Source organism: Gopherus flavomarginatus, chromosome 3 (genome assembly GCF_025201925.1).
Source record: "Gopherus flavomarginatus isolate rGopFla2 chromosome 3, rGopFla2.mat.asm, whole genome shotgun sequence".
In the NCBI taxonomy this organism is placed as follows: domain Eukaryota; kingdom Metazoa; phylum Chordata; order Testudines; family Testudinidae; genus Gopherus; species Gopherus flavomarginatus.
In genome coordinates, this window is record NC_066619.1 from 29,522,902 (window position 1) to 29,548,248 (window position 25,347).

At 41.1% G+C, this 25,347-nt stretch overlaps 1 protein-coding gene across 2 annotated transcripts in view; it reads right to left on the reverse strand.

The window, feature by feature from the left end:
• Positions 1–25,347, reverse strand: part of TTC33 (tetratricopeptide repeat domain 33) — a 99,634-nt gene that overhangs the window by 2,627 nt on the left and 71,660 nt on the right. For both annotated transcript variants that reach the window (XM_050947124.1, XM_050947123.1), the window contains exon 4: positions 23,756–23,887. In XM_050947124.1, the coding sequence (XP_050803081.1) occupies positions 23,756–23,887 (132 nt within the window). The remainder of the gene's footprint in view (positions 1–23,755; positions 23,888–25,347) is intronic.

Consider the following 25,347-nt stretch of genomic DNA (forward strand, 5'->3'; position numbering starts at 1 on the left):
GAACAAATCAGGTGCCTGTCCAGCAAACAGTACATAACTTGCAATTGTCACATACAAATACCCAGTTCGTGCATGCAACTGTGCTAATTACCAATGCAAATTAGGATTGCAACTGAACACACAACTGTTTGAAAATCAAGCCCTTATGAAAATGCTCGCTATTATTTCAAATGAGAGTTTGGCAGAGGATTGAAGTCTTTAATATAATAAAGTGTTCTTTCACATATTTCAAGGCAGCAACAACCTTCATACAAATTAGCCAATCCAACAAAATCAAATATAAAACTCTTTTAAATGGTAGTGCCAAACAATGAATACTAATTTTCTCTCTCTGGAAAATGAACCATCCTGAACAGAAACACCATTTAAAAGCAGATCACAGAATTTCACTGTTATACAAAAGAATGATGAAATGCCCTAAAGCACAATGCAGATGAAGGGTTACATGTTGCTAACCCAAAATTATAAAAAGGGTCATTTCCCTATAATTATGAATTTTGACCATGCTTGTTGTAAGAGCATTTAACGCTAATAAGAACATGACAAAAGTATACTGTCAATTAAAAGAAAAAAATCAAGCCAAACTCATTTTATTTTGTTGACTTTCCATTCCCCCTCCCTCCCCCCTGCCCCACACAAACAGGAGGGCAAGAGCAGACAGATGCAGTTTGATTTAAAAGAGAAATCTGGATTATTGAGGTTTATAAACACCACCCACGTTGACCATTTAAATTAACACATATCTCATAAATAGATTTGATACTATGCACTATCTTGGCCACAAGATTAGCAGCTTTCTGGAGCATGTAAGCCTGATCTAATCATGGAACTATGGCAAAAGACAAACTCTCCCACTTTGCAGAGCTGTTCAAAGAAGTGGAGAACTTCTGTGAATTATCTAGCTTTCCTCCCAAGCAAGAATACTATCTATTCATAGTGTCCAACTTCCTGTTTGCTAATCTAAGTTATGGCTGTCTCCAACAAATTCAAGTACTAGGCACTGCAGGATTATCCAGGACAAAATGAAGATGGCAGTAAATCTCAGACGTATCACTGTCAGACCAAATAAAGGCTTTTACACTTAAGGTATGTCAACACGACGAAATTAGGTCAATTTTATAGAAGTCGATTTTTAGAAATCAATTTTATACAGCTGATCATGTATGTCCACACTAAGCACATTAAGTCAGTGGAGTGCGTCCTCACTACTGTGGATAGCATCGACTTACGGAGCAGTGCAATGTGGGTAGCTATCCCACAGTTCCCTCAGTCTCTGCTGCCCATTGGAATTCTGGGTTAAGCTCCCAATGCCTAATAGAGCCAAAACATTGTCGCAGGTGGTTTTGGGTACATGTCGTCAGGCACTGCTCCCTCTGTGAAAGCAATGGCAGACAATAGTTTCGTGCCTTTTTCCCTGGGTTACCCATGCAGACGCCATACCACAGCAAGCTTGGGGCCTGCTCAGCTCACCGTCACCACTGCTGTTGTGGGCAAGTCTATTGTGGGGGCTGCTGTGATCCAAGTAGCCAATGCAATCATTAACGTTCTGTTATCAAGGGTAATGACTCTGGGAAATGTGCGGCCCTTTTTAGATTTTAGGTGCATCATATTCCTGTCCTTTGTCGCTGATGAAGAAGTCTTGCAGCCACACATTCCAGTCTGGCCAGTGCTGTAACACCCCATAGCACTTTTGTGGTTGACATATGTAACAGCTCCAGGGCTCTTGCTTATTTGCCTTGGCCAAGGTACCTTGCCCTACTTGGACCTCCAAGCATTAGACACAGAAGCACCTGCAACAGCTCGTGCTGCTACACAACAGCAGCTCCTTGCCTTCACAGCAGAGGGTGCAGTAGGACAGCTAACCATCCTCGGACATGTAGCTTGGCCAGGGGTTCTTGGAATGTCTTCCCTGCCTGGCTTCTAGCAGCCTCCAGGGCATGGTGTATGGCTCCACCACTTCTGATGCAACTCTGCTCTCCTGCTCCCCAGCGACGACCTCGGGGGATCCTTTCTGGTCCTCCTGGGTGCTGCTGGCAGCAGACGGTGCAGTAGGACTGCTAACCGTCCTCATCCACTGCTTCCGCTGCAACTCTGCTCTTCGGCTCGGGGGATCCGTTCATGAAGCCTGAACAGCAGTAAGGAGCAGTTCAACTACAGGCTGAGCAAGTGCAGAATGGTGGTAGAATGTGCCTTTGGACGTTTAAAAGCTCACTGGCACTGTTGGTCAGACCTCAGTGCAACCAACATTCCCACTGTTATTGCTGCTTGCTGTGTGCTCCATAATATCTGTGAGAGTAAGGGGGAGACGTTTATGGCGGGGTGGGAGGTTGAGGCAAATCTGCTGGCGTCCAATTTTGAACAGCCAGACACCACGGTGATTAGAAGAGCACAGCAAGGTGTGCTGCACGTCAGAGAGACTTTGAAAACCAGCTTCATGACTGGCCAGGTTTCAGTGTGACAGTTGTGTGTGTTTCTCCTTGATGCAAACTCGCCCCCTTTGTTGATTTTAATTCCCTATAAGAGAATCACCCTCCCCGCTTCGAAATAAAGTTAACTATTGTTTTGAAACCATGCATTCTTTCTTTATTAATTAAAAAAAATGAAATAATGGACAAGGTAGGCAGGGTGGGGTTGGGGAGGAGGGAAGGACAAGGCCACATTGCTTATTGTAGCCACACTAAAAATCAAACTGTTTGAATGACAGCCTTCTGTCGCTTGGGCCATCCTCTGGAGTGGAGTGGCTGGGTGCCCGGAGCCTCCCAACCCTGCATTCTTGGGCATCTGGGTGAGGAGGCTATGGAACATGGGGAGGAGGTGTCATAAACAGATAGCTAAGGGTTAATGTCTCTTTCACCTGAAGCACCTGACCAGAGGACCAATCAGGAAACCGGATTTTTTCAATTTTGGGTGGAGGGAATTGAGTGTCTGTGTCTTTTTTTTCCGTCTGCCTGCTTTCTCTGAGCTTTGGAGAAGTAGTTCTACTTTCTAGTCTTCTGTTTCTAAGTGTAAGGACAAAGAGATCAGCTAGTAAGTTATATGGTTTCTTTTCTTTGGTATTTGCATGAATATAAGTGCTGAAGTGCTTTGATTTGTATTCTTTTGGAATAAGGCTGTTTATTCAATATTCTTTTAAGCAATTGACCCTGTGTTGTATTATCTTAATACAGAGAGAACATTTGTACTTATTTTTTCTTTCTTTTTATATAAAGCTTTCTCTTAAGACCTGTTGGAGTTTTTCTTTACTTCAGGGAAATTGAGTCTGTACTCACCAGGGAATTGGTGGGAGGAAGAAATCAAGGGGAGATTTGTGTGTTGGATCGCTAGCCTGATTTTGCATTCCCTCTGGGGAAATAGGAAAGTACTTTTGTTTCCAGGATTGGGAACGGAGAGGGGGAGTCCCTCTGTGTAGTTTCACAGAGCTTGTGTCTGTGTATCTCTCCAGGAGCACCTGGAGGGGGGAAGGGAAAAAGGATTATTTCCCTTGGTTGTGAGACTCAAGGGATTTGGGTCTTGGGGTCCCCAGGGAAGGTTTTTCAGAGGGACCAGAGTGCCCCAAAACACTCTAATTTTTTGGGTGGTGGCAGCAGGTACCAGGTCCAAGCTGGTAGCTAAGCTTGGAGGTTTTCATGCTAACCCCCATATTTTGGACGCTAAGGTCCAAATCTGGGACTAAGGTTATAACAGGAGGGTAGGCGGTTATACGGTGGATGCAGTGGGGGTCTGTGCTCTTGCCTTTCCTGCAGCTCCAACTGATGCTTCATCCTGTCCATTTGCTCCCCCAGCAGACGCTTAATCATGTCCGTTTGCTCCCCCATTAGCCTCAGCATCGCATCCTGCCTCTGCTCTTCATGCTCACTTAATTCTTTCCTGGTCTCTGCCACTGAATGCCTCCGTGCATTAAGCTGTGCCCTATCAGTGCGGGAGGACTGCATGAGCTCGGAAAACATGTCATTGTGAGTGTGGTTTTTTCGCCTTCTAATCTGTGATAACCTCAAGGACGGAGATGATAGGGGAAGCATAGAAACATTCTATGCTCTATGATTCTGGGAGCATGGTCACCTGTGCTGCTGAGTTTGCCACGCTGACCAAACAGGAAATGAAATTCAAAAGTTCCTGGGGCTTTTCCTGTGTATCTGGCTAGTGCATCAGAGTTCAAAGTGCTGTCCAGAGCGGTTACAATGGAGCACTCTGGGATAGCTCCTGGAGGCCAATACCGTCAATTTGCATCCATACTACCCCAAATTTGACCCAGCAAATTCAATTTTAGCACTACTCTCCTCGTCAGGGACGAGTACAGAAGTCGATTTTAAGAGCCCTTTAGGTCGAAAGAACGGGGTTGGTTGTGTGGATGCAGTCATTTTAAAATCGACCTAACGCGGCTAAATTCGACCTAACCCCATAGTGTAGACCAGGCCTTAGTTATAAAGGGGAAAGTACTGAAATATTGGAAAAATGCTGGAGCACAAATTACAACTGATTAGATTTTAAATGCAAATGGATTCAAGATTTACTGTATAGTCTTTGATTTACTACATGATTGCTTTTCTCTTATGAATTCACAGTAAAATTAAATTCACTGTAAAGTCAGTACCTCTTCACGCAAAACTGACAAAACCTTCAAGTCAATGAAAAGTATTTTGATTCCTAAAAGCAACCACAGCCAAAGCTGACTGCTGACCAAACCAAAGTATTTTGCTTATTCAAGTTTCCACCTGACTGATCCAAATTCAGCTACAACTGGCTACAAAACCATTGCTATTATGCTGCAAATCAGTGGTGATAATGCTGAGCTATAGTTTAGACTTACAACCAATTTATATACTTGACAAGAAAACAGATGTGATCAGCTGTTTAACTAGAAAAGCAAAGTTCTCCCTTTAATTTAGTGAGTATACAAAATATCTGAGTTGCTTGAAAATTCTCTGTCCTTCTTTGGTTAAAAGAGCTGCAAGTTAATTTTGTCAAAGTATAGAATAATCTACATACTCCGTGACATGAATTGGTCTTAGCACACAAGAAGCAGGAACCCATGATTTCTTTTAAGAAATGCTGAATATATTATTGGTATTGTTGTTCGGATAAACTGCCATTCAATTCCAGGAAAAGAATGATTAATAATTGTAGGCAGATAGACAGATGTTTTAGAGTCAACGCTTTTCTCAATATTTTGAAAAGCAGCCTGGATACTCAACATGAATACAACAGATCATGCTCTTTCTTTGTAAGCCTGATATTAAAGCTAAGTATTTGCATATAATAATACTTAATATAAAGAGGTGCATAAAACTAGAGGGATTCAATTTATATCAGATCAAAGATCCTCATAAAAATTCAGCACTGTAATTTATGGAAAACATTTTATGTTGCTATCAGAAATGTTTTAATGTTTATCAATTTCTGGCAAAATCAAGAATTGAAAACAACAGAAAACAAAGCAATCCATGAATCCACCCAATGTTGGTTAAAATATTTGTAACCACTTGCTAGTGCCCTCCTATCTAATTTGAAACACCCACACAGAAAGTAAGATACTGGTCTTTATTCTTATTTCACATCTTTAATCACACAGACTGCTGCCCTAAACCAAATTCTGCTGGATAATACTATCATGCTGAAACCATTCATATCTGTGGTAAAGCTCTGACACACTGCTCTGAGCAGCATGTTAAGGGTGCCAGGCCAGGCCGGGGCCGAAGGGTTCGATAAGGGGCAAAGGGTCTTGGGGGCAGTCAGGGACTTTCGCCCCCCCCCCACGCCCCCGGGCCTAGGGGCCAGGGGCTGTGGGAAGCCACTTTTGGGGGGAGGCATCCTTAGCCCAACCTCCCTGCACTCATCTGCAGCAGGAAGTGGAGCATCCTGGCCCCAGCCCTCTCTACTCCGCCAGTTCCCAGTCGTGGTGCTCCACTTCCCACCTTTCCCCAGCTGCCCCCTTCCCAACACAGGTGAGTGCGGGGGAGGCATCCTTTCCCCAACCTCCCCACACTCACGGATGGTGGGAAGTGGAGTGCCATGGCTGGGAGCTGGCAGAGTGGAGCAGACTGTGGCCAGGCTGCTCCGCTTCCCACTGATGCCGGTGAGTGCCTGTGTGTGTGTGTGTGTGGGGGGGATTTTTTGGCTCCCAAGGACTGCATTATATCGGGGTAAAGGTGTACTTCTTCCTTAAGGATGGCCTGTCTGCCTTCTGGACTATTCTTGAATTCTCATGTTTGAGCGAAAAATATAGTTGTTACTCCATGATACTATCATTTCAGATGCAGTTGTAATAAAAAATAAATAGCTGAAATAGGCAGATCTTCCCTTTAAAGTAGTACTGTCAGTGAATGCAATGAGTAATACTAAATAAACAGTATGGTAATAATAATTAAATAACTGCACTGATTTATTTTGTTTAGGAGAATCCATCCTCATAATACAGGATTCTGAAGACTATCCACCTTCAAGATCACCATCATTTTCTATAGTTCCAGATATCAGAGGGGTAGCCATGTTAGTCTGGATCTGTAAAAGCAGCAAAGAGTCCTGTGGCACCTTATAGACTAACAGACGTTTTGGAGCATGAGCTTTCGTGGGTGAATACCCACTTCGTCAGATGCATGTTCCAGAATTATCTTCCAATGACAGTGTTTCAGTACATCATGTATGTTACATAGCCACAGAATATCACCTATAGCAAAAAAAAAAAAAAAAAAAAAAAAAAATCCTCCATCATCCAGAAATAACCATAGATAAGTTTGTGATAAGAACCAGCAGATTACAAAAAGAGGTAATTGATGGGAAAATTGCCCTGTTTGTTTATGCAACAAACTCTCCTTTCTGTATGATTGAGAACCCAACTTCATTAACATGGTTCAGTCATTAAGACCAGGATATAGTCCACCCAACAGAGAAGATGCCGCAGGCAAATTGCAGGATAAAGTGTATGAAAGAGAAATTGAGCAGTATGCAAAAGGTCTAGAGGGTCAAATTTTAACCTGAGTCTTGATGGGTGGAGCAATGTCCACAATGATCCTGTTGTATGTGCTTGTGTGACAACAGAAGAAGGGAATGTCTTCCATACAGAAACAATAAATACATCAGGAGATGCACACACAGCAGAATACCTACAAGTAGCAGCAGTAAAAGCTATTAAAAGCTATAACAAACTGTGGAAAAAAAATTGAATGTCAAGTATTCAGCTTGGTCACAGACAATGCTACAAATGTATCCATGATGAGAAGAAATTTAGAAGAGTCCCAAGCTAACAACAGTACTCAACTGATGCACCTCCTAACCGAAGACTTCAGTGTGCCAGAAATAAAGGCTAATGCTGTTGAATTTGCAAAATACAACCACTTTGCAGCAGCTGCTCCGAAAAAAGTGGGAGGAACCAAGCTAACTCTCCCACATGACGTGCAATGGAACTCAGTAGTGGACTTTTTGAGCACTATATCAATAATTGGCTTAATCTGATGACAGTTTGTGAACAAAATCGTGAAAAAATAGATGGCACTGTCACAGCAAAAGTTCTCAACATTAGGCTTAAGAGAAATGTTGAACACATGCTGAGTACCCTGAAGCCTATTTCTGTAGGCTTGAACAAAATGCAGGGAAATAGCTGTTTTATTGCTGATGCTGTTGAAATTTGGAAGGAACTGAGTGAGATCTTAAAAAGAGAACTATGCAAAGACAGAGTTAAAGTACAAGCATTAAAAAAACAAATGGGACAAGCACTATCTCCAGTTCATTTTCTTGCAAACATTCTCAATACTCGGTACCAGGGTCAAACCTTAACTGCTGAAGAAGAGGAACTTTCTATAACATGGACATCCAGCAATCATCCCTCCATAATGCCAACTATAATCAACTTCAGAGCTAAGGGTGAACCATTCACGAAATATATGTTTGCTGATGATGTTTTAAAGAAAGTCACACCAGTGAACTGGTGGGAGTCACTGAAGCACTTGGATTCAGAGACTGTTGGAGTGATAATCTCATTTTTAACAGCAGTAGCTTCTTTTGCTGGTGTAGAAAAAATATTTTCTTCCTTTGGACTAAATGATTTCAAACTGAGACATCGTTTGGGACCTGAAAAAGCAGGAAAGCTTGTTTTTCTTTTCCAGATTATGAACAAACAGGAAAATGAAGGTGAAGACAACTGAGTTAGCTGAAGAAGCCAATATTTAAAGTTTCTCATGCTGACCTGGCTGACACAGTTGATTTAATTTTTGTGTTTTTTTAAAAAAAATATTTCATGTAACTATTTTAGTTAAAAACAATTTTAACCAAAATAAACCAGATTTTTAAAAACTTAAATGTTGAACTAAATTCAAAAATTCATATGCTTGTTTTGTTAAACTATGTTTGCTGTTGAAGAAAAAAACCCAGACTACATAACATCATTGTTTTAGTTAAATAAAACAATTTAAAATGTCTGTCTGGTGATGTTCTCTTCCTAATAGAGCATGGCAAGAAAACCCTCCAAATATTAATGATTAAGCCATTGAATTGGAGACAGTTCACCTCCCAATGACTTCACAAATATCTGCTTCAATTACCTTTCGTAAATGAAATAACCAGACAATCATTCATTTTCTAATATAGCTGTAAAACTGATCTGAAAAGTTTTCAAAATAAATCACTTTAAAAATGTATAGTGTGTACCTTCTAAAAATGAAACCTACATCTATCTCTGAGTTGTGAAGAATATGTATTAAGGTTATAACAACCAACAAGAATGCACTTTTACGCAGAAATCCATGATTAAATCAAGTCTTCCTGACTAGTGTTTTAAATCAATTTGATTTAAATCAAATCCATCCTGATTGCAGCATCCTCTTTCTAGTTGCTTATTATCTTTTAGCCCTTCAGGCCAATTTTTTTCAGTCGAGGTGCCAGTCTCAGAATGATGATTTTTATTTTTTTTAAAGTTTCAGCAGTTTTAAATTTTTTTTAAAGTTTAAAATTTTTTAAATGGTTTGTCCATTTCTAAGAACAAGGACTGGGGAAAATATGTGGTTTTGCCCATCAAATCATAGAAACATAGGGCTGGAAGGGACCTTGAGAAATCATTAAGTTCATCTCCAGTGCTGTGGCAGGACTAAGTAAACCCTGACCATCCCTGACAGGTGTTCTTAGAACATTCCAGTGATGGGTATTCCACAACCTCCCTTGAAAACCTATTCCAGAGCTTAACTACCCTTATAGTTAGAATGTTTTTCCCAATATCTAACCTAAAGTCTCCCTTACCACAGCTCATTACTTTTTGTTCTAGGTTCAGTGGATGGGGAGCACAATTGCTTCTTTTCTCAAGACTAAACATGCCCAGTTTTTTAACCTTTTCTCATGGGTCAAGTTTTCTAAATCTTTTGTCATTTTTGTTGCTCTCCGCTGGACTCTCGCCAATTTGTTCAAATCGTTCTTAAAGTGTGGCACCCGGAACTGGACACAGTACTTCAGCTGAGGCCTTATCAGTTCTGAGCAGAGCAGACTAATTATCTCCTATGTTTTACATATGACACTCCTGTAAATACATGTTAAAATGATATTGGCTTTTTTCACAGCTGCAACACATTGTTAACTCATATTCAATTTGTGATCCACTATAATGTCCAGATCCTTTCCAACAGCACTGCAACCTGCCAGTTATTCCCCATTTTGCAGCTGTGTGTTTGATTTTTCCTTCCTACTTGAAAACCTTTGTACTTGTTATTGAATTTCATCTTCTTGAATTCAGACCAATTAATCAAGGTCATTTTGAACTGTAATCCAGTCTTCGTAATCCCTCTCAGCTTGGTGTCATTTGCAAATTTTATAAGCATACTCTCCATTCCGGTATCCCAGTCATTAGTGAAAACATTGACTAGTACCAGACCCAGGACAGGACTCCTGTGGGACACCACTAGTTATGCCCTCCCTGTTTGACTATGAACCACTGATAACTATTCTTTGAATATGATCTTTTGACCAGTTTTGCACCCACTTTATAGAAATTTAATTTAGACTACTTTTACCTAGTTTGTTTATGAGAATGTCATGTGGGACTGCATCAAAAACCTTACTAAAAAACAAGATATATCACAACTACTACTTCCCCCCCATCCATTAGGCCACTAATTCTGCCAAAGAAGTAAATTAAGTTGCTATGGCATAATTTGGTTTTAACAAATCCATGTTGGTTATTCCTTATAACTCTATCATTCTCTAGGTGGCTACAAATTTATTTTTGTTCCAGTATCTTTCCAGGTATCAAAGTCAGACTGACTGGTCTATAATTCCCCAGGTCTTTGGTCTCCTTTTTAAAGACAGGCACTATCTTTCCCCTTCTCCAGTATTCTGGGACCTCACCCATCCTCCAAGAGATCTCCAAGATTACTGCTAACAGTTCCAAGATTGCTTCAGCTAGATTTGTAAGTACCCCAGGATGTACTGCATCAGGCTCTGCTGACTTGACAACATCTAACTTATCAACATATTCTTTAACGTGTTCTTTCTCTATTTTGGCTTGCATTTCCCCTTTTTTATTAGTATTGTGTTGAGTCATCATTAACCTTTTCAGTGAAGACTGAAGCAAAACAGGCATAAAACACCCCAGCTTTCTTCATGTCATCAGTTAGTAGCTCTCCTTACCCATTAAGTAGAGGACCTACACTTTCCTTCATCTTTCTCTTGCTTCTAAAGTATTTAAAGAACCTCTTCTTACTGCCTTTTATGTCCCTTGCTAGGTGTAACTCATTTTGTGCTTTAGTCTTTCTGATTTTGTTTCTATTACTTTGTTCTTCTTCTATCAATTTGTCCATGTTTCCACTTAATGTAGGATTCCTTTTTGATTTTCAGGTCATTAAAGAGCTCCTGATGGAGCCATATTGGCCTTACTCTACTTCCTAACTTTCCTCCCTATCAGGATAGTTGGCAGTTGTTCCTTTAATACTGTCTTTTTGAAAAACTGCCAGCTCTACTGAACTCCTTTTTCTCTTAGGTTTTCTTTCCACTGAACTTTACCTACAAGTTCTCTGAGTTTATTGAAGTCTTCTTTTTTGAAGTTTTGATATTAACAGATTCTTACAACTATTTCATTGACAAGCTCTAATGCTGACAGGATTTGGAGCAGTGACCTGAAATTTGATAGAGAGGTTGCCCTGGTGTCGGGGATGCATCTTGTGACAATTCTGTGAAAATCCTCCCAAATTTGACCAAGTTATAAGCCCTGCAAACCTCTGTTTGTACATGCTCAATAGAGGTTTGTTGGAGGCTAACAACATTATTCTCCAAAGGTTCTGCCTGTGCTGAGCATGCTCAACCCCACATAGCTCCTATGAGTTCACTGGACTGAGCTTTCACCAGTCCACCGAGTAGCTAAGCATGCTCCATTCCTGAACTGCAGGCTATCCAAAAGCCAAGTAGAACTTTTCTTGAAATTCTTTCCTCCTAACAGCAGTAGCTACTATGACACCAGCCTGAATTGTCTGAATGCAGAGGGGACAGGTGGTGAGGACAAAAGAATGCTGAGACAGGTGCCTGTAGACACAATGGTCTCTGACAGCTAGAAAGAGCAAATCCAGGGAAAGCTCTGGGCTGGTGCATGCTCAGTACAAATAAAATCTTCAGATAATTTAGTTGCCAAACTCTAACTAGTCTCATGAGTGAACCTCCTCTACTCCTGAGCTTGCCTTCCCTTCATCCTTCCCCTCCTACAATTCTCCTCCTCCTCTTCTGTCACAGATGCAGAAGTTTATCCTCTTTCTTCTACAAACCCCTCTGCTTGGCCCCCTGACCCATCTCAACTCCTGATCTTGCTCACGCCAATCTCATTTCCTACTTACTTTTTCTTTAACTTCTCTCTTCTCTAACTCTTTTCGGTCACATTATAAGCATGCTTTAGTCTCTCCTGTTTTTTAAAAAAAACCCTACCCTTAATCCCACGTGCCTCTCCAACTACCACAACCAAATCCTTTTTCCCTTCCATCTCTAAGCTCACTGAACAATTTGCATACAATCAGTGTCTGGAATTCCTCTCAAGTTCAATCCTAGACCCTCTCCAAACTGGCTTCCACCCTTGCGCTCCAGTGAAACCGCTCACACCAGTCTCTAATGACTTCTTCCTAGCCAAACTGCAGAACCAGTATTCCTTCCTCATCCACCTTTATCTGTCAGCCATCTTTGACACAGCTGACCAAGGATGTCTTCCTGAAATCTCGTCTTTCGTTAGCTGGCGACTCTGTCCTCTCCCAGTTTTCCTCATATCTCTCTAATTGCTCCTTCAGCATATCCTTCAGAGGATTCTCCTAATACCTCCTCCAATTTTCAGTGTGGGTTCCACAGGGCTCTGTCCTTGGTCCCCTCCTATTCTCCCTCTAACAAGGTGTCTCAGTAAACTCATCTGCAAACACAAATTCAGCGACCATCTCTATGCTGGCGATTCAAATACCTCTCTATTTCAGACCTGTCGTCTTTCATCTAAACTAAAATCTCAGTCTGACATCTTTTCATGGATGACTAGCTATCGACTACAATTCAATGTGGCTAAAACAGAGCTCTTTAATTTCCCTCCCAAGCCCTTCTCACTACTTGTTTCTTGATCACTGTGGACATTATCATCCTGAATGCCAGTGAGGCCCATAATCTGGGCCTCATCTTTGACTCAGACCACAATCTAGGTCCTCACATTCAGCCAATGTTTTAATTTTGCCAATTCTTTCTACATAACACCTCTAAGATATGGCCTTTCCTATCTGTCCACACAGCTAAAATTAACTCTCTGTCTCTCTAGCCCAGGTGCTCATCATCTTGCATTACAGTGTGACAATCAGGATCCAGGGAAAAACCATCTGGACCCTGACTGTCTCATACTGCAACATCCTTCTTTGTGGCCTTGACAAATGCAATTTTTCACCCCCTAGATGCACTCAGAATACTGTTTTAAATCATGTTCCCAGCCTGTTGCCTCACTTTTGTATCCTTCCATGGGCTTCTGTTTCTCTACTGCATCAAAAACTTGTTTTCATTTTCAAAGCTCTTCAAGGCCTAACCACACCCTCCATGTAATCTCTCATTCACTATCAAGACGTTGACTCTCGCTTCCATGCCACTACCCACCTCCAAACAAGCACCGTTGCTTTCTCCCATGGCTACCCTTCTTGCTTGATTAGATCCCTGCCCCATAAACATCTACAAAACTACCTCATTATCCTCCAAAACTCTCATTAAAACCCGTCCTTTCTATGACACTTACAAAAACCCAAAACCCTTGACAATGATTAGTCTGCTGCTTTGCTGAGACCACTGACTACCATACTGACCAATACTGTCTCCTTGTTCCCTTGCACTTTCCCATCTGTCTGTGCTCATCTGTTCTCTCTTGTTTTAGACTTAGCACTTTGGGGAAAGGTTGGTCTTTTTGTTCTGTGATTGTACAGTATCTGGCACACTGGGATCCTGGTCCATGATTAAGGCTATGGTAATATAAATAATAATACTGAGTGGTGTTTCCCAAGGATGGTGTCCCCAATAATACTAGTGGTGTTCTCCAAAGGTCAGTCCTAGGACCAATCCTATTCAACTTATTCATAAATGATCTGGAGAAAGGGGTAAAAAGTGAGGTGGCAAAGTTTGCAGATAATACTAAACTGCTGAAGATAGTTAAGACCAAAGCAGACGGTGAAGAACTTCAAAAAGATCTCACAAAACTAAGAGATAGGGCAACAAAATGGCAAATGAAATGTAATGTGGATAAATGTAAAGTAATGCACATTGGAAAAAATAACCCCAACTACACACACAACATAGCTAATTTAGCTACAACTAATCAGGAAAGAGATCTTGGAGTCATCATGGATAGTTCTCTGAAGACGACCACGCAGTGTGCAGTGGCAGTCAAAAAAACAAACAGGATGTTAGGAATAATTAAAAAAGGGATAGAGAATAAGACGGAGAATATATTATTGCCCTTATATAAATCTATGGTATGCCCACATTTCGAATACTGCGTACAGATGTGGTCTCATCTCAAAAAAGATATACTGGCATTAGAAAAGGTTCAGAGAAGGGCAACTAAAATGATTAGGGGTTTGGAACGGGTCCCATATGAGAAGAGATTAAAGAAGGTAGGACTTTTCATCTTAGAAAAGAAGAGACTAAGGGGGGGATATGATAGAGGTATATAAAAATCATCAGTGGTGTGAAGAAAGTGAATAAGGAAACGTTATTTACTTGTTCCCATAATATAAGAATATGAGGTCACCAAATGAAACTAATAGGCAGCAGGTTTAAAACAAATAAAAGGAAATTCTTCTTCACACAGCGCAGTGTCAACCTGTGGAACTCCTTGCCTGAGGAGTTTTTGAAGGCTAGGACTATAACAGGGTTTAAAAGAGAACTAGATAAATGCATGGAAGTTAAGTCCATTAATGGCTATTAGCCAGGATGGGTAAGGAATGGTGTCCCTAGCCTCTGTTTGCAGACGGATGGCAGGAGAGAGATCACTTGATCATTACCTGTTAGGTTCACTCCCTCTGGGGCACTTGGCATTGACCACTGTCAGTAGACAGGATACTGGGCTAGATGGACCTTTGGTCTGACCCAGTACAGCCGTTCTTATGTTATGTTCTTATGAGCATGGGTGAACTGTGATTATTCAGAGGTTAATAATTTAGCCAAATTTGGGCAAATTTTCACAGGGAACAGCAAAAGGCACATCCTAGGCATCAAAGTAACCCTCTCCCTTGCCAAATGTCAAGGCCCTGTGCCAAAATATGAAGGTATTAAAGCTTCACAGCAAAATGTTTGTAAGAATTCTTTTAAGATGGGTAAGACTTTTTCCTCCCTAATCTCTTTATCAGAAACAGATGAAACTTTTAAGAAAAAATCAGCAGCTTGGGAAATTTCAGACTAAATGGTTAAAGTTTGCGGTTGTAAGTGACTGAAAACAGGATCTTATAATGGGAAGTGTTGGGCAACTTTTGCCTGCGGATAGCTTTACCGGGTCTACCGATAACAATCCTAAAATTATTTATAAAACAACAGTTGGGTTTTAGAAAACTGCAGGCATTTCTCATTTATAGATTTGGAAAATGGGAAAGCTCAGTGGGTAAGTGCAGTTACAGAATGAGTAAAAGTGAGTTTGGTGGGAGCGCCTAAATGTAACTAAGACTTTCAAGAGAGGTCAAAGACTAGAGTAATAGAAGTGTAGCAGATCAGGATTAAGGTGTATTGGCAGAGTTTTGTGAGGAATGCTTCTTACGCTTCACTGTCATAACCTTTTACTTTTATGAGCACCAAATTCATACAAAGAAACATGATTTTTTTTATTATATATTTGCTCTAGAATTGATGGAAAATGGCCAAAGTTTAGCTCATTTGACAAAATATTAAAGTATATTACACATTAAACAATTAAAACAAATCAATTTTGGTTCTGACTGGATAATCATCAACTTTCATATACTGAAGAACAGATTGAAAGTTAACTTACTGTTTTGTTGCAAATGAGTCAACTAATGGATTGGCAATGAAAGAATATTTTGTGCTATCAATTTAAAGACTGAGTCACATTTCCTCTGTTCTTTCTTCTTACATCAAAGTGTCTGCACTGTTTCATTACATTTTAACTGTACTTCTCTCTTATTTTTGATGGATAATTTAACACTTGATAATCCTTATTACCTACAATATATTTTCCCATTTTCACTGTGCATGCTGCCAGAGATACCACAGATGTCCAAAGTGTATGTTTTTCTTGGTTGCAATTTTTGGCTACTTCCAATCAGAGGGCATACAGCTTTCTCAGACCCCATGGTTCCTCTTTACCACTTTTGCCCCCCAAGTTGGCTTGGGAACAGCCACTTGGGATAGTATTATTGCCTCCCATGGAAAACCAATGGATTGGCAAAAGCTACAAACCAAGTCCATATTGTGGATGTAGAGAAAGTGTTGTCTTCTCCTCTTTGGTGAGGCATTAAAGTGACCATCTAACCATGCAAAGTCTGAAGTATGGAGCGCCTACTCTCCCGCCTCATCAATACTGGAAGCATGGCTAGTTAGCCCAAGTGCAGTGCTACCATTAGACTCCTGACAGTTTAGCTCTAGCAGTCTAGCCCCAGCTCCACGTCAGCTCCACTTCCCCCAGCTTCTGGCCAAACACTCCCTTAATACTGTGTGCTAGAATGAGACTGTTGCTGGCATTGTGGTTGGGGAAATATGCCTTAACGAGAAAAAATTAATTTCACACCAAAACCTGATGAATATACCTAAATTTATAGAACACACAAAAATAAAGAATTACAAGCTGAATAATGTAAAGAAAAGTTCGATGCCAATTTTTTGGCTGAAACAAATATAAAATGTTTGCTCTGTTGTTGTAGTTGTGTTGGTCCCAGAATATGAGAGAGACAAGTAAGTGAGTTTATATATTTTATTGGACCAACTTCTGCTGGTCTAATAAAAAATATTACCTCACTTGCCTTGTCTCACAAATCTAAAACAAACAGTAACTGTTAAAAGTTTAATTGCGTCTCTATTTTGTATTTGTGTTCTTAATAGAAAAGCAAGTGTCCACTTAGGATTTTAATATTAATTGCAGAGTTACACTATTCCAACACTGCTCAAAACAATATTTTACTTACTGCAAAATACTTTGCATATTGTGTCCTTAGGAGAAAAGAATGTTATAACAGTGTGATAAAACATAATGCCTTAATCCTGCACAAAACTATAAAAATCAGTTTTGAGTTATGATTTGTTTCCTTTAGGATGGCAGCAGCCTGGTCTGAAACATTATTTGATTTGTATCAGGGGGGTAGCCGTGTTAGTCTGGATCTGTAAAAGCAGCAAAGAATCCTGTGGCACCTTATAGACTAACAGACGTTTTGGAGCATGAGCTTTCGTGGGTGAATACCCACTTCCTCAGATGCATGTAGTGGAAATTTCCAGGGGCAGGTATATATATGCAGGCAAGCTAGAGATAATGAGGTAGTTCAATCAGGGAAGATGAGGCCCTGTTCTAGCAGTTGAGGTGTGAAAACCAAGGGAGGAGAAACTGGTTCTGTAATTGGCAAGCCATTCACAGTCTTTGTTTAATCCTGAGCTGATGGTGTCAAATTTGCAGATGAACTGAAGCTCAGCAGTTTCTCTTTGGAGTCTGGTCCTGAAGTTTTTTTTGCTGCAGGATGGCCACCTTAAGGTCTGCTATAGTGTGGCCAGGGAGGCTGAAGTGTTCTCCTACAGGTTTTTGTATATTGCCATTCCTAATATCTGATTTGTGTCCATTTATCCTTTTGACACCATCAGCTCAGGATTAAACAAAGACTGTGAATGGCTTGCCAATTACAGAACCAGTTTCTCCTCCCTTGGTTTTCACACCTCAACTGCTAGAACAGGGCCTCATCCTCCCTGATTGAACTACCTCATTATCTTTAGCTTGCCTGCATATATATACCTGCCCCTGGAAATTTCCACTACATGCATCTGATGAAGCGGGTATTCACCCACGAAAGCTCATGCTCCAAAAAGTCAGTTAGTCTATAAGGTGCCACAGGACTCTTTGCTGCTATTACAGATTTGACTGCTTTACACTGGAACCACTAACTCAGAAGTTACATGGACTAATAAATGTCACACACTGTGTTGGCATTCCCACTGATTATCATATATTTGTATTTCTAATTAGCTAAATTTGGCAAATGACAGGAATACAACTAAAGTCTGGAAATGGTTTATGTCAGAATTTATAATAGAAACTTCCAATGTAATACAAGAGTTGGTTAGATAATAATATTGGGTATATCTGGCATATGCGCATTCTAGCAAAAACACAACACTTTGCTCTTTGTTGATCTGCAAACTCCATTTTACCAAAGAAACATGATGCTCTATACCCAATTTCTCTAAGAAGAAGTAACAGAAGAATGATATAGAGAGTTCTCATATTACCAAGACTTCATTACTTTTTCAAAATATACTACAGAACATTTACTAGTGTTCCGTGAACTATTATCAAATAATTACATAACTAACTATATTTGTCAAAATAAATAAAGAACACTTAGTGTTGGTTTGTTTTATGTTTGTTCTCTTATTTGTTAATTTGCAAACGTCTATAACAGTGCCAGTTAGCAAAATTCTGCTTTACGCAGCTTTCTTATTTTTGTTTTACAAAAACCCAGAAGCCATTTTGTTTTTCCTCATGAAAAGCTATTGTACTGATGAAGATCTTCAAGTGTAGGGAAAATGACTGTTTAATTTGTCTTTGGCAGTACAGTGAAATCAATCTTTAATGACCCACTTATAATGACTAAAGTGTAATGAAGGATCAGAACTGTTTCCATGCTTTTCAACAGACGAGAAGGTTACTTACTTTAACTGGAGGTTTTCGAGATGTGTGTGGTCCCTATCTGGATTTAAAGCATGAGTGCGCACGTGTGCCATTTGCCAGAGCTGTTCATGGTAGTGTCAGTTAATCTGCACGCACGTCATGCATTGACTACATGGTGCATCTGAGGCTTTAAGAGGCTGCACAGGTTGATGCTGCTCCACTTTCTTCTTAGCAGGCAGTAGGAGAGTCCGAAGCAGAGAGGATGAAGGGCAGGACTGGAATCCACATAGGGACCACATATCTCAATAAACCTCAAGTTACAGTAAGTAACCTTCTCTTCTTCTTTGAGCGCTGGTCCCTATGTGGATTCCAAGTGTGGGAAAGTAGCAAGCAGTACTCAAGAAGGAGGCAGGCGCGAGGTCTCTCGAGAGGACCAACTGCGTAGGACAGCATGCCCGATGGTAGCACCCATCACCGTGGAGGGAGCAACAGAATAATGCATGGAGAAGGTGTGTATGGAAGACCAGGTCGCTGCCCAGCATATGTCCTGCCAAGGTACGTCTGCAAGGAAGGTGGATATGGTAACATGAGCCCATGTTGAATGGGCTGTGATCCTGAGTGGAAGTGTTGCTCCCAAGAGATCATAGCATGTTTCAATGCAGTGGGTGATCCACTTGGAGAGGCACTGAAAGGATAAGCCTTGGCAACGTTTGGCGATAGCGATGAAGAGTTGCGGAGATGTGCGGAAGGCTCGCGTTCAGTGGAGATAAAAGGCCAGTGCCCGTCGAACATCAAAGGAGTGGAAGGCATGTTCTAGGGAGGAGGCATGGGGTTCAGAGTAGAAGACTGGGAGAGGTATACTATGGTTGAAGTGAAAGGAGGAAGCCATCTTGGGAAGGAATTTGGGGCGGAGGCGCAGGGAGACTTTATCTTTATGGAAGACTGTAAAGGGGGGGATCTACCACCACAGTCGCTAGCTCACTGACATGACATGCTGAGGTGATGGCCACCAGGAAGATAACCTTCATGAGATGTCGGCAAGGAAACAGGTGGCACGGGGCTCAAAAAAGGGCTTGGTGAGTGCCAAGGGGATGAGATTAAGGTTCTGGGTGGGGACAGATGGGTTGTTTTACGGGAGTAAAAACATTGAGGAGTCCCTGGAGAAATCTGGAGGTCGTCAGATAAGTGAAGACGGAGAAGCCATCCATGGGAGGAAGGAAGGCACTGAGAGAGGCTACAAAAACGAGGAGTTCGGTGGCACCTTAAAGACTAGCAGGTTTATTTGGGCATAAGCTTTCAAGGGTAAAAAACCCACCTCTTCAGCTGCTAAATGAACTCAGATAGAGCAATGCACCAGGCCCAAGTGGTGGAGATGAAAGAGGTGGTTTAGAAGTGTAGGAATGGAGACACAGTTGGTAGGAATGTTATTTCAGCTTGCCCAGGCTGCAAAGTGACGCCATTTGGCAGAGCAGCAGGTGAAAGTGGAGAGTTATCTGCTATTAGTGAGAATGCTGCAGATGGGTGTAGAGAAGGCTTGGTTTACACTGGATCCCCAATCAAATACCAAGCCCAATATTGGCGAGGCCAAGAGGGGGCTATAAGGATCACCGTGGCTCGATCCTTGCGTATTTTGCATAGGACCTGGGGAAGGACAGGGTTGGGGGAAATGCACAGAGTAGATGCGCAGGCCAGGGAACAAGAAGGGCATTGCTTATAGAGTCTGGACCCAGGCCTTCTTGGGAACAGAACAGGGGCAGTTTGCTGTTCTGTGGTGTTGCAAAGAGATCGCAGTGAGGCATGACCCATTGGTAGAAGAGGGACTGGAGAGTGGGGTCATGGAGTTCTCACTCATCGAAAGATATCAGTCTGCTAGAGAGTTGCTGGTGCCTGGGAGGTGTATGGCATATAGCGTGATTTGGTGGTGGAGGCTCCAATTCCACAGGTGGATGGCTTCCGTGCACAGAGAGGGGGACCGGGTGCTACTTTGTTTGTTTATATAGTCAACTGCCATCATGTTGTCTGAGAATACAAGGATGTGATAGGAGTGGAGGAAGTTTAGAAAAGCTTGGCAGGCCAGATGGACTGCTCAGAGCTCGAGGATGTTGATGTGCACCCGTGCTTCTTGCGTGGACCAGAGACCCTGAGCTGTGTGATTGTCAGGGTGGGTGCCCCAGCCAACTAAGGACGAGTCTGTGGTGAAGGTGGCGGTGGGTGTGGGGGTGTGAATGGCATGCCCACCACGACTGTGGAGCAGTTGTACCGCCACGAGAGGAAGGTCAGGACATGGAAGGGAAGGACCAGCAGCTTGGTGAGGGAGTCTACCAGTGGATTATAGATTGTTCAGTGCCAATGTTGGAGGCTGTGCATATAGAGACGGGCATGTGGTATAATAGCAGTGCAAGACGCTATACGTCCTAGAAGAGGAGAAATCTAACGAAGAACCTAACTGGCTACGAACAAAAACCAGACAACTTCCTAATTAATTAAACAAGGAAATGATATACAGTGAAAAAGGTTGAACGCAGTACTCTTAGGCGACTACGAGCATGAAGGGACAGGGTTTCAACTCTGGTCATGTGGCGGTAAGAGGGAACTGGAGCTGCATCGACCTGCACAGCCTCTTAAAAGCCTCGGATAACCACATGGTCGACGCACAATGCGGGTCAACGGACAATACTATGAACTGTTCTGACTCCAGTGCATGGCACGCATGCACACTCACGCTTGGAATCCACATGGGGATCAGCACTCAAAGGAGAGTGGTAAATAGTTTAGTCACCCAAGGATCTGTACTGGGACTAGTGCTGTTCAACATATTCATACGTGATCTGGGAAAAGGGTAAACAGTAAAGTGACAAAGTCTGCACATGATTCAAAATAGTTAAATCTAAAACAGACTGTGAAAAGCTATGAAGTCTGACCTCCTGCAGAACACAGGCTATAGACTTTCACCGGTGAGTCAATGTGCCAGACTTTAGATATGCATGAGTTTGTAAGTAAAACATCTTCATCTTATGATATTAAGACAATAGAAAATAGATACTCTTCATATGTAGTATACAGCTTTCAAATGTTATTTGTGTCACATTTTTTCAAATACAGTAAAAGCACCAGTCCTCACTGATGCTTCTATTTAAAAAATAATAATCATAATAATTTTAAGTGATCCAGCCACAAAAACAAAACAAAATAAAAAAGAAAACACTTCATATTAATTTCTCATAAATAACCAAAGAAATATCAGCCAAAACATTACACCTTTAATCATTCTCTTTTCAACAGGACTCTGAATTCCCTGTAAATGTATTACTCTCGGATCATCACATAGCTGCTCAACTCCATGTATAACAAACTATCAAATAATATAAAGCAAATATTTTTTTTATTTCAGAATCCATTCTTAATCATTTTACTGCTGGCCTTTTGCATTTGTTTTCATCAATAGTTCTGCTTGGTTGTGCTTTCAAATTAACACAGCCAGAAAACTGTGTACACAGATATGAATGTCACATATGTTTAATTATCACAAACATTCGTCTCTCACCCATATTGCTCTTTATTATAGGATAGCTGGTTTGAATGATATTTGAGATAGATATTATTAACTATAGCCACCGTTTTATTTGTAGTTCCAGTTCATTAGTCTATGCATTCATGTGAGCTTTTCCTAGGAAACTGTTTATCTTTATAATTTGGTCCTGAGACATAATGATCAGAAGTCCTGCACTCTGCTACGCTAGCCTTAACCATCCACTTGTTTACTTCTGTCATAAACATCTCCATACTTTCTTACACTGCTATGCATGGCATGACTTCCCTGAACTAGTCCAGAAGACCATCACCCACTCCTCCTTCTCAAGATCTACTTCTTCTGAAACACTAACAAGGAAAGGTAAGTTGAGGAGCAGTTGGGTATAACCGTTGTGTACCTACTCATTTATCAGTACTCTTATATATACACACACACAAGTACGTATGTACAGTATGCATAAGGACAATGCAATTGCCCAGTAAAAGTGTTATTTTTTAAAAATAAGATATTTTAGTGTACACTTTTGCAAAAAGAGGATATGCTAAAGGGTCCAACCTATATTTATTCATTTATTTTGTTAAAGAATTTCAAACCATTTAAAAAAAACCAACAACAACATTAACTTGCAAGCTTTCAGCTCAATGCGATTCCAGATCTCTGTATATTTTATTTTACACAATGTATGAACCAGCAGGGCTGGAACCAGAGACTATGGGTGTTTTGGGTGGCTGATGCCACCATATCATCACAGAAGGCTTAGATTGGGCTCCTACAGGAGGGCCCTGTAGGGCTGGGCTTGGCAGGAAGTACCACACAGCAGGACCTGAGTGGCAGCGCCTCACAGCCAATTGATTGGCTGGTACCAATACTTAAACCAGGAAGCATGGAAGAGAGCTGTCTGAGGAACACCACAGACTACCTGCCTCTCTCTACTCCAGACCCTGCTTGCGACAGACCCTAAACTTTAGCTTCCAACCCTGGTTTGTCCTTGACTTCACTATTTAATTGTCGTCTGTAACCTGGTGCCCAACCCCAATCTACTGGTAACCTGACCCTGCCTGCCTCTTGACACCTGACTTTCAGTCTGCCCTCTGATCTTCCTTGGACTTTGGCCTACCGGTGACCTCACCTTACCTGCTTCCTAATGCCTGATTTTCCATCTGCCCACTGGCCTGTCTTGATCTCCTTGTACCTGATTTGGCTGGACTCCCAACTCCTCCTCCAATCACTAGGTCTGACCACCAATGTCCCAGTCATAACACATAAGCATCCATCACACTTATCTCTGGGCACATGTACCTACATTTCTTAAACACAATGTAAAACTTATTATCAGTGCCAAACTAGGTATAATAGAGAGTTAAAATATTTGATCCTCAAAATTAAGTATTCTAATGGAGAAGACAACTCAACCTTGGTTTCATATAGATTTGCTAAATTCATAAACTTCTCCTTGCGGAAAAGAGTAAAGTCTTGTTTAGATGAGCATTTTAGCCACTGATGTAGCTACAATGGTACAAACCCCTATTACAGACAAGCTGAGCCAAAGTAGACCATGACGTGAACAGGTGCAGTGAACATTGATTTCAAACCACGGTAAACTGCACTGCATTCTGATAGGCAATAGGCATCTGTACTTGTGTAGTTAGATAAGTGTAACAATACTATTGGTTAAATCTCTCATGTGAATAAGGTGAATGGTTTTGATCTGGCTACATCTTTCACAAACCCAACAATAATGTTATACAGGAAATGTTTGTTAAGAAACCAAGTAGGAGAGATTACTGGAAATAAAAGGAACAATAATCCTTTGCCTTGTTTACATTCGACTTTTATAAGGAAATTATATTACTCTGGCATTCTGGTACTTTTACTCTATCACATGTGGTTCTGAATTCATGATTTGCATGTTCCATTCTTTGATAAGGCTGTTTTCTTACCAGTCCTATTTCTCCTAATCCAAGCTGAGCACGTCCCAAAGTCTGCCATGCCTCCCAAGAATGTGGATTTCTCTGGATGGCCATTTCTGCTGCATGCACTGCTGGGAACATCTCATGCAGAGCCATCAAGACCTATGAAAAAGTAGTAGGTGTAGGTTAGTCAGGGATATCCAAAAATCTCAAGCAGCTCACAGAAAATCACAAATAGCTAGCCTGCAACAGCCAGAGCCCTCTGCTACTGACTGTGCATATGTATATTGGCTCTGGGGGATCTCTCAGTTGCACTGAGAGAAGCACAAACTGCCGGCTCTCTTTTTGGCTAACTTGTAGCAGGAGGGAACACATCAGTAGCAGCACCTATGCTTCTTTAAGCACAGAGGCCTCTAGTCTGGTTAGCTCCTATGCATATCTACATATGAAATGGGCCACAAACTTGCCCAGTATACGCATCAGTGGTAGACTTGACAACCAGCAACAACGTTTTGTGTGTTTAGCCTACACAATACTAACTTTCATCAAGAATACTCAGAATCTGACATGCTAGAAATGGGTTACTTTGCCTAGCTTTCATTCTCGTTTCTATCATCTTTAAACAATTTCAGCTTCCTTACTTTCCCTACAAAGGGGATTGTTTTTCAGTTGTCTTGTAAAAACTAGACAGAATTGACTTATCGGACAGCCATTAATAATAATAAGAATACTTAGTTCTTACAGAGCACTTTTCATTCATGGATCTCAAAGGGCATTACAAAAGCAAGTTAAATATCCCATTTCACAGGTGGGGAAACTGAGACACAGACAGGTCAAGGGACTTGCTCAATAGCACAGTAATTTTTGAAATGCTAATCAGTGGCAGCACTAGGAGCAGAATGGAAGTCTCCAGCCCTATCTACTACTAAATCACAGTGATTCCATTAACTGTGTTTAAGCTAGTAACGTAATTCCTTTAAATACATTAGAAGGAGAAAACATTAAAGATCAAACTCTGACACTAACTCGAACTATTTTTCAAAAAATATATTTTTTATTAGAAGGCTAAAATATATCAAATACATATATAGCAAACATGAGTAACCTAAGTCTGGAAATAAACTTTACAAATCACAGATCACGTAACAACAAATATATAATTTCCATTGTCATTAACAATGAATAGTTATATTTGGAAGCTCTGGGCTTTGCTACTGCAAAGCACTATGCCCAGGAATGAAAATTCACCAATCTAAAGAAGCTGCATATGTTTTAAAATGCAGAGACCCTCCTATTCAGCAGCACAATCCACTTATTTTTCAAGTCCTCTGTGGAAATGGCAGGACAACCTCACTTTGAGATCACTATCTCAGTCACTCACTACTATGGCAATTGACACCAGTATTAGACACTGACAATTACATTCCACTGAAATGATGGAAATGTCACAACTGATAATCATGTACAGGAAACTGTTTTCTCAGCAGCTGGCCCACAACTATGAAAATTACTGAGTGATTGTGTCTTCGTATCAAAATGTAAAACCAATTAGATGTCCCACAATAAATTAAACCACCACTACCACATATTGACTTGACTGTGGATGGAAGGGAAAAAAGATA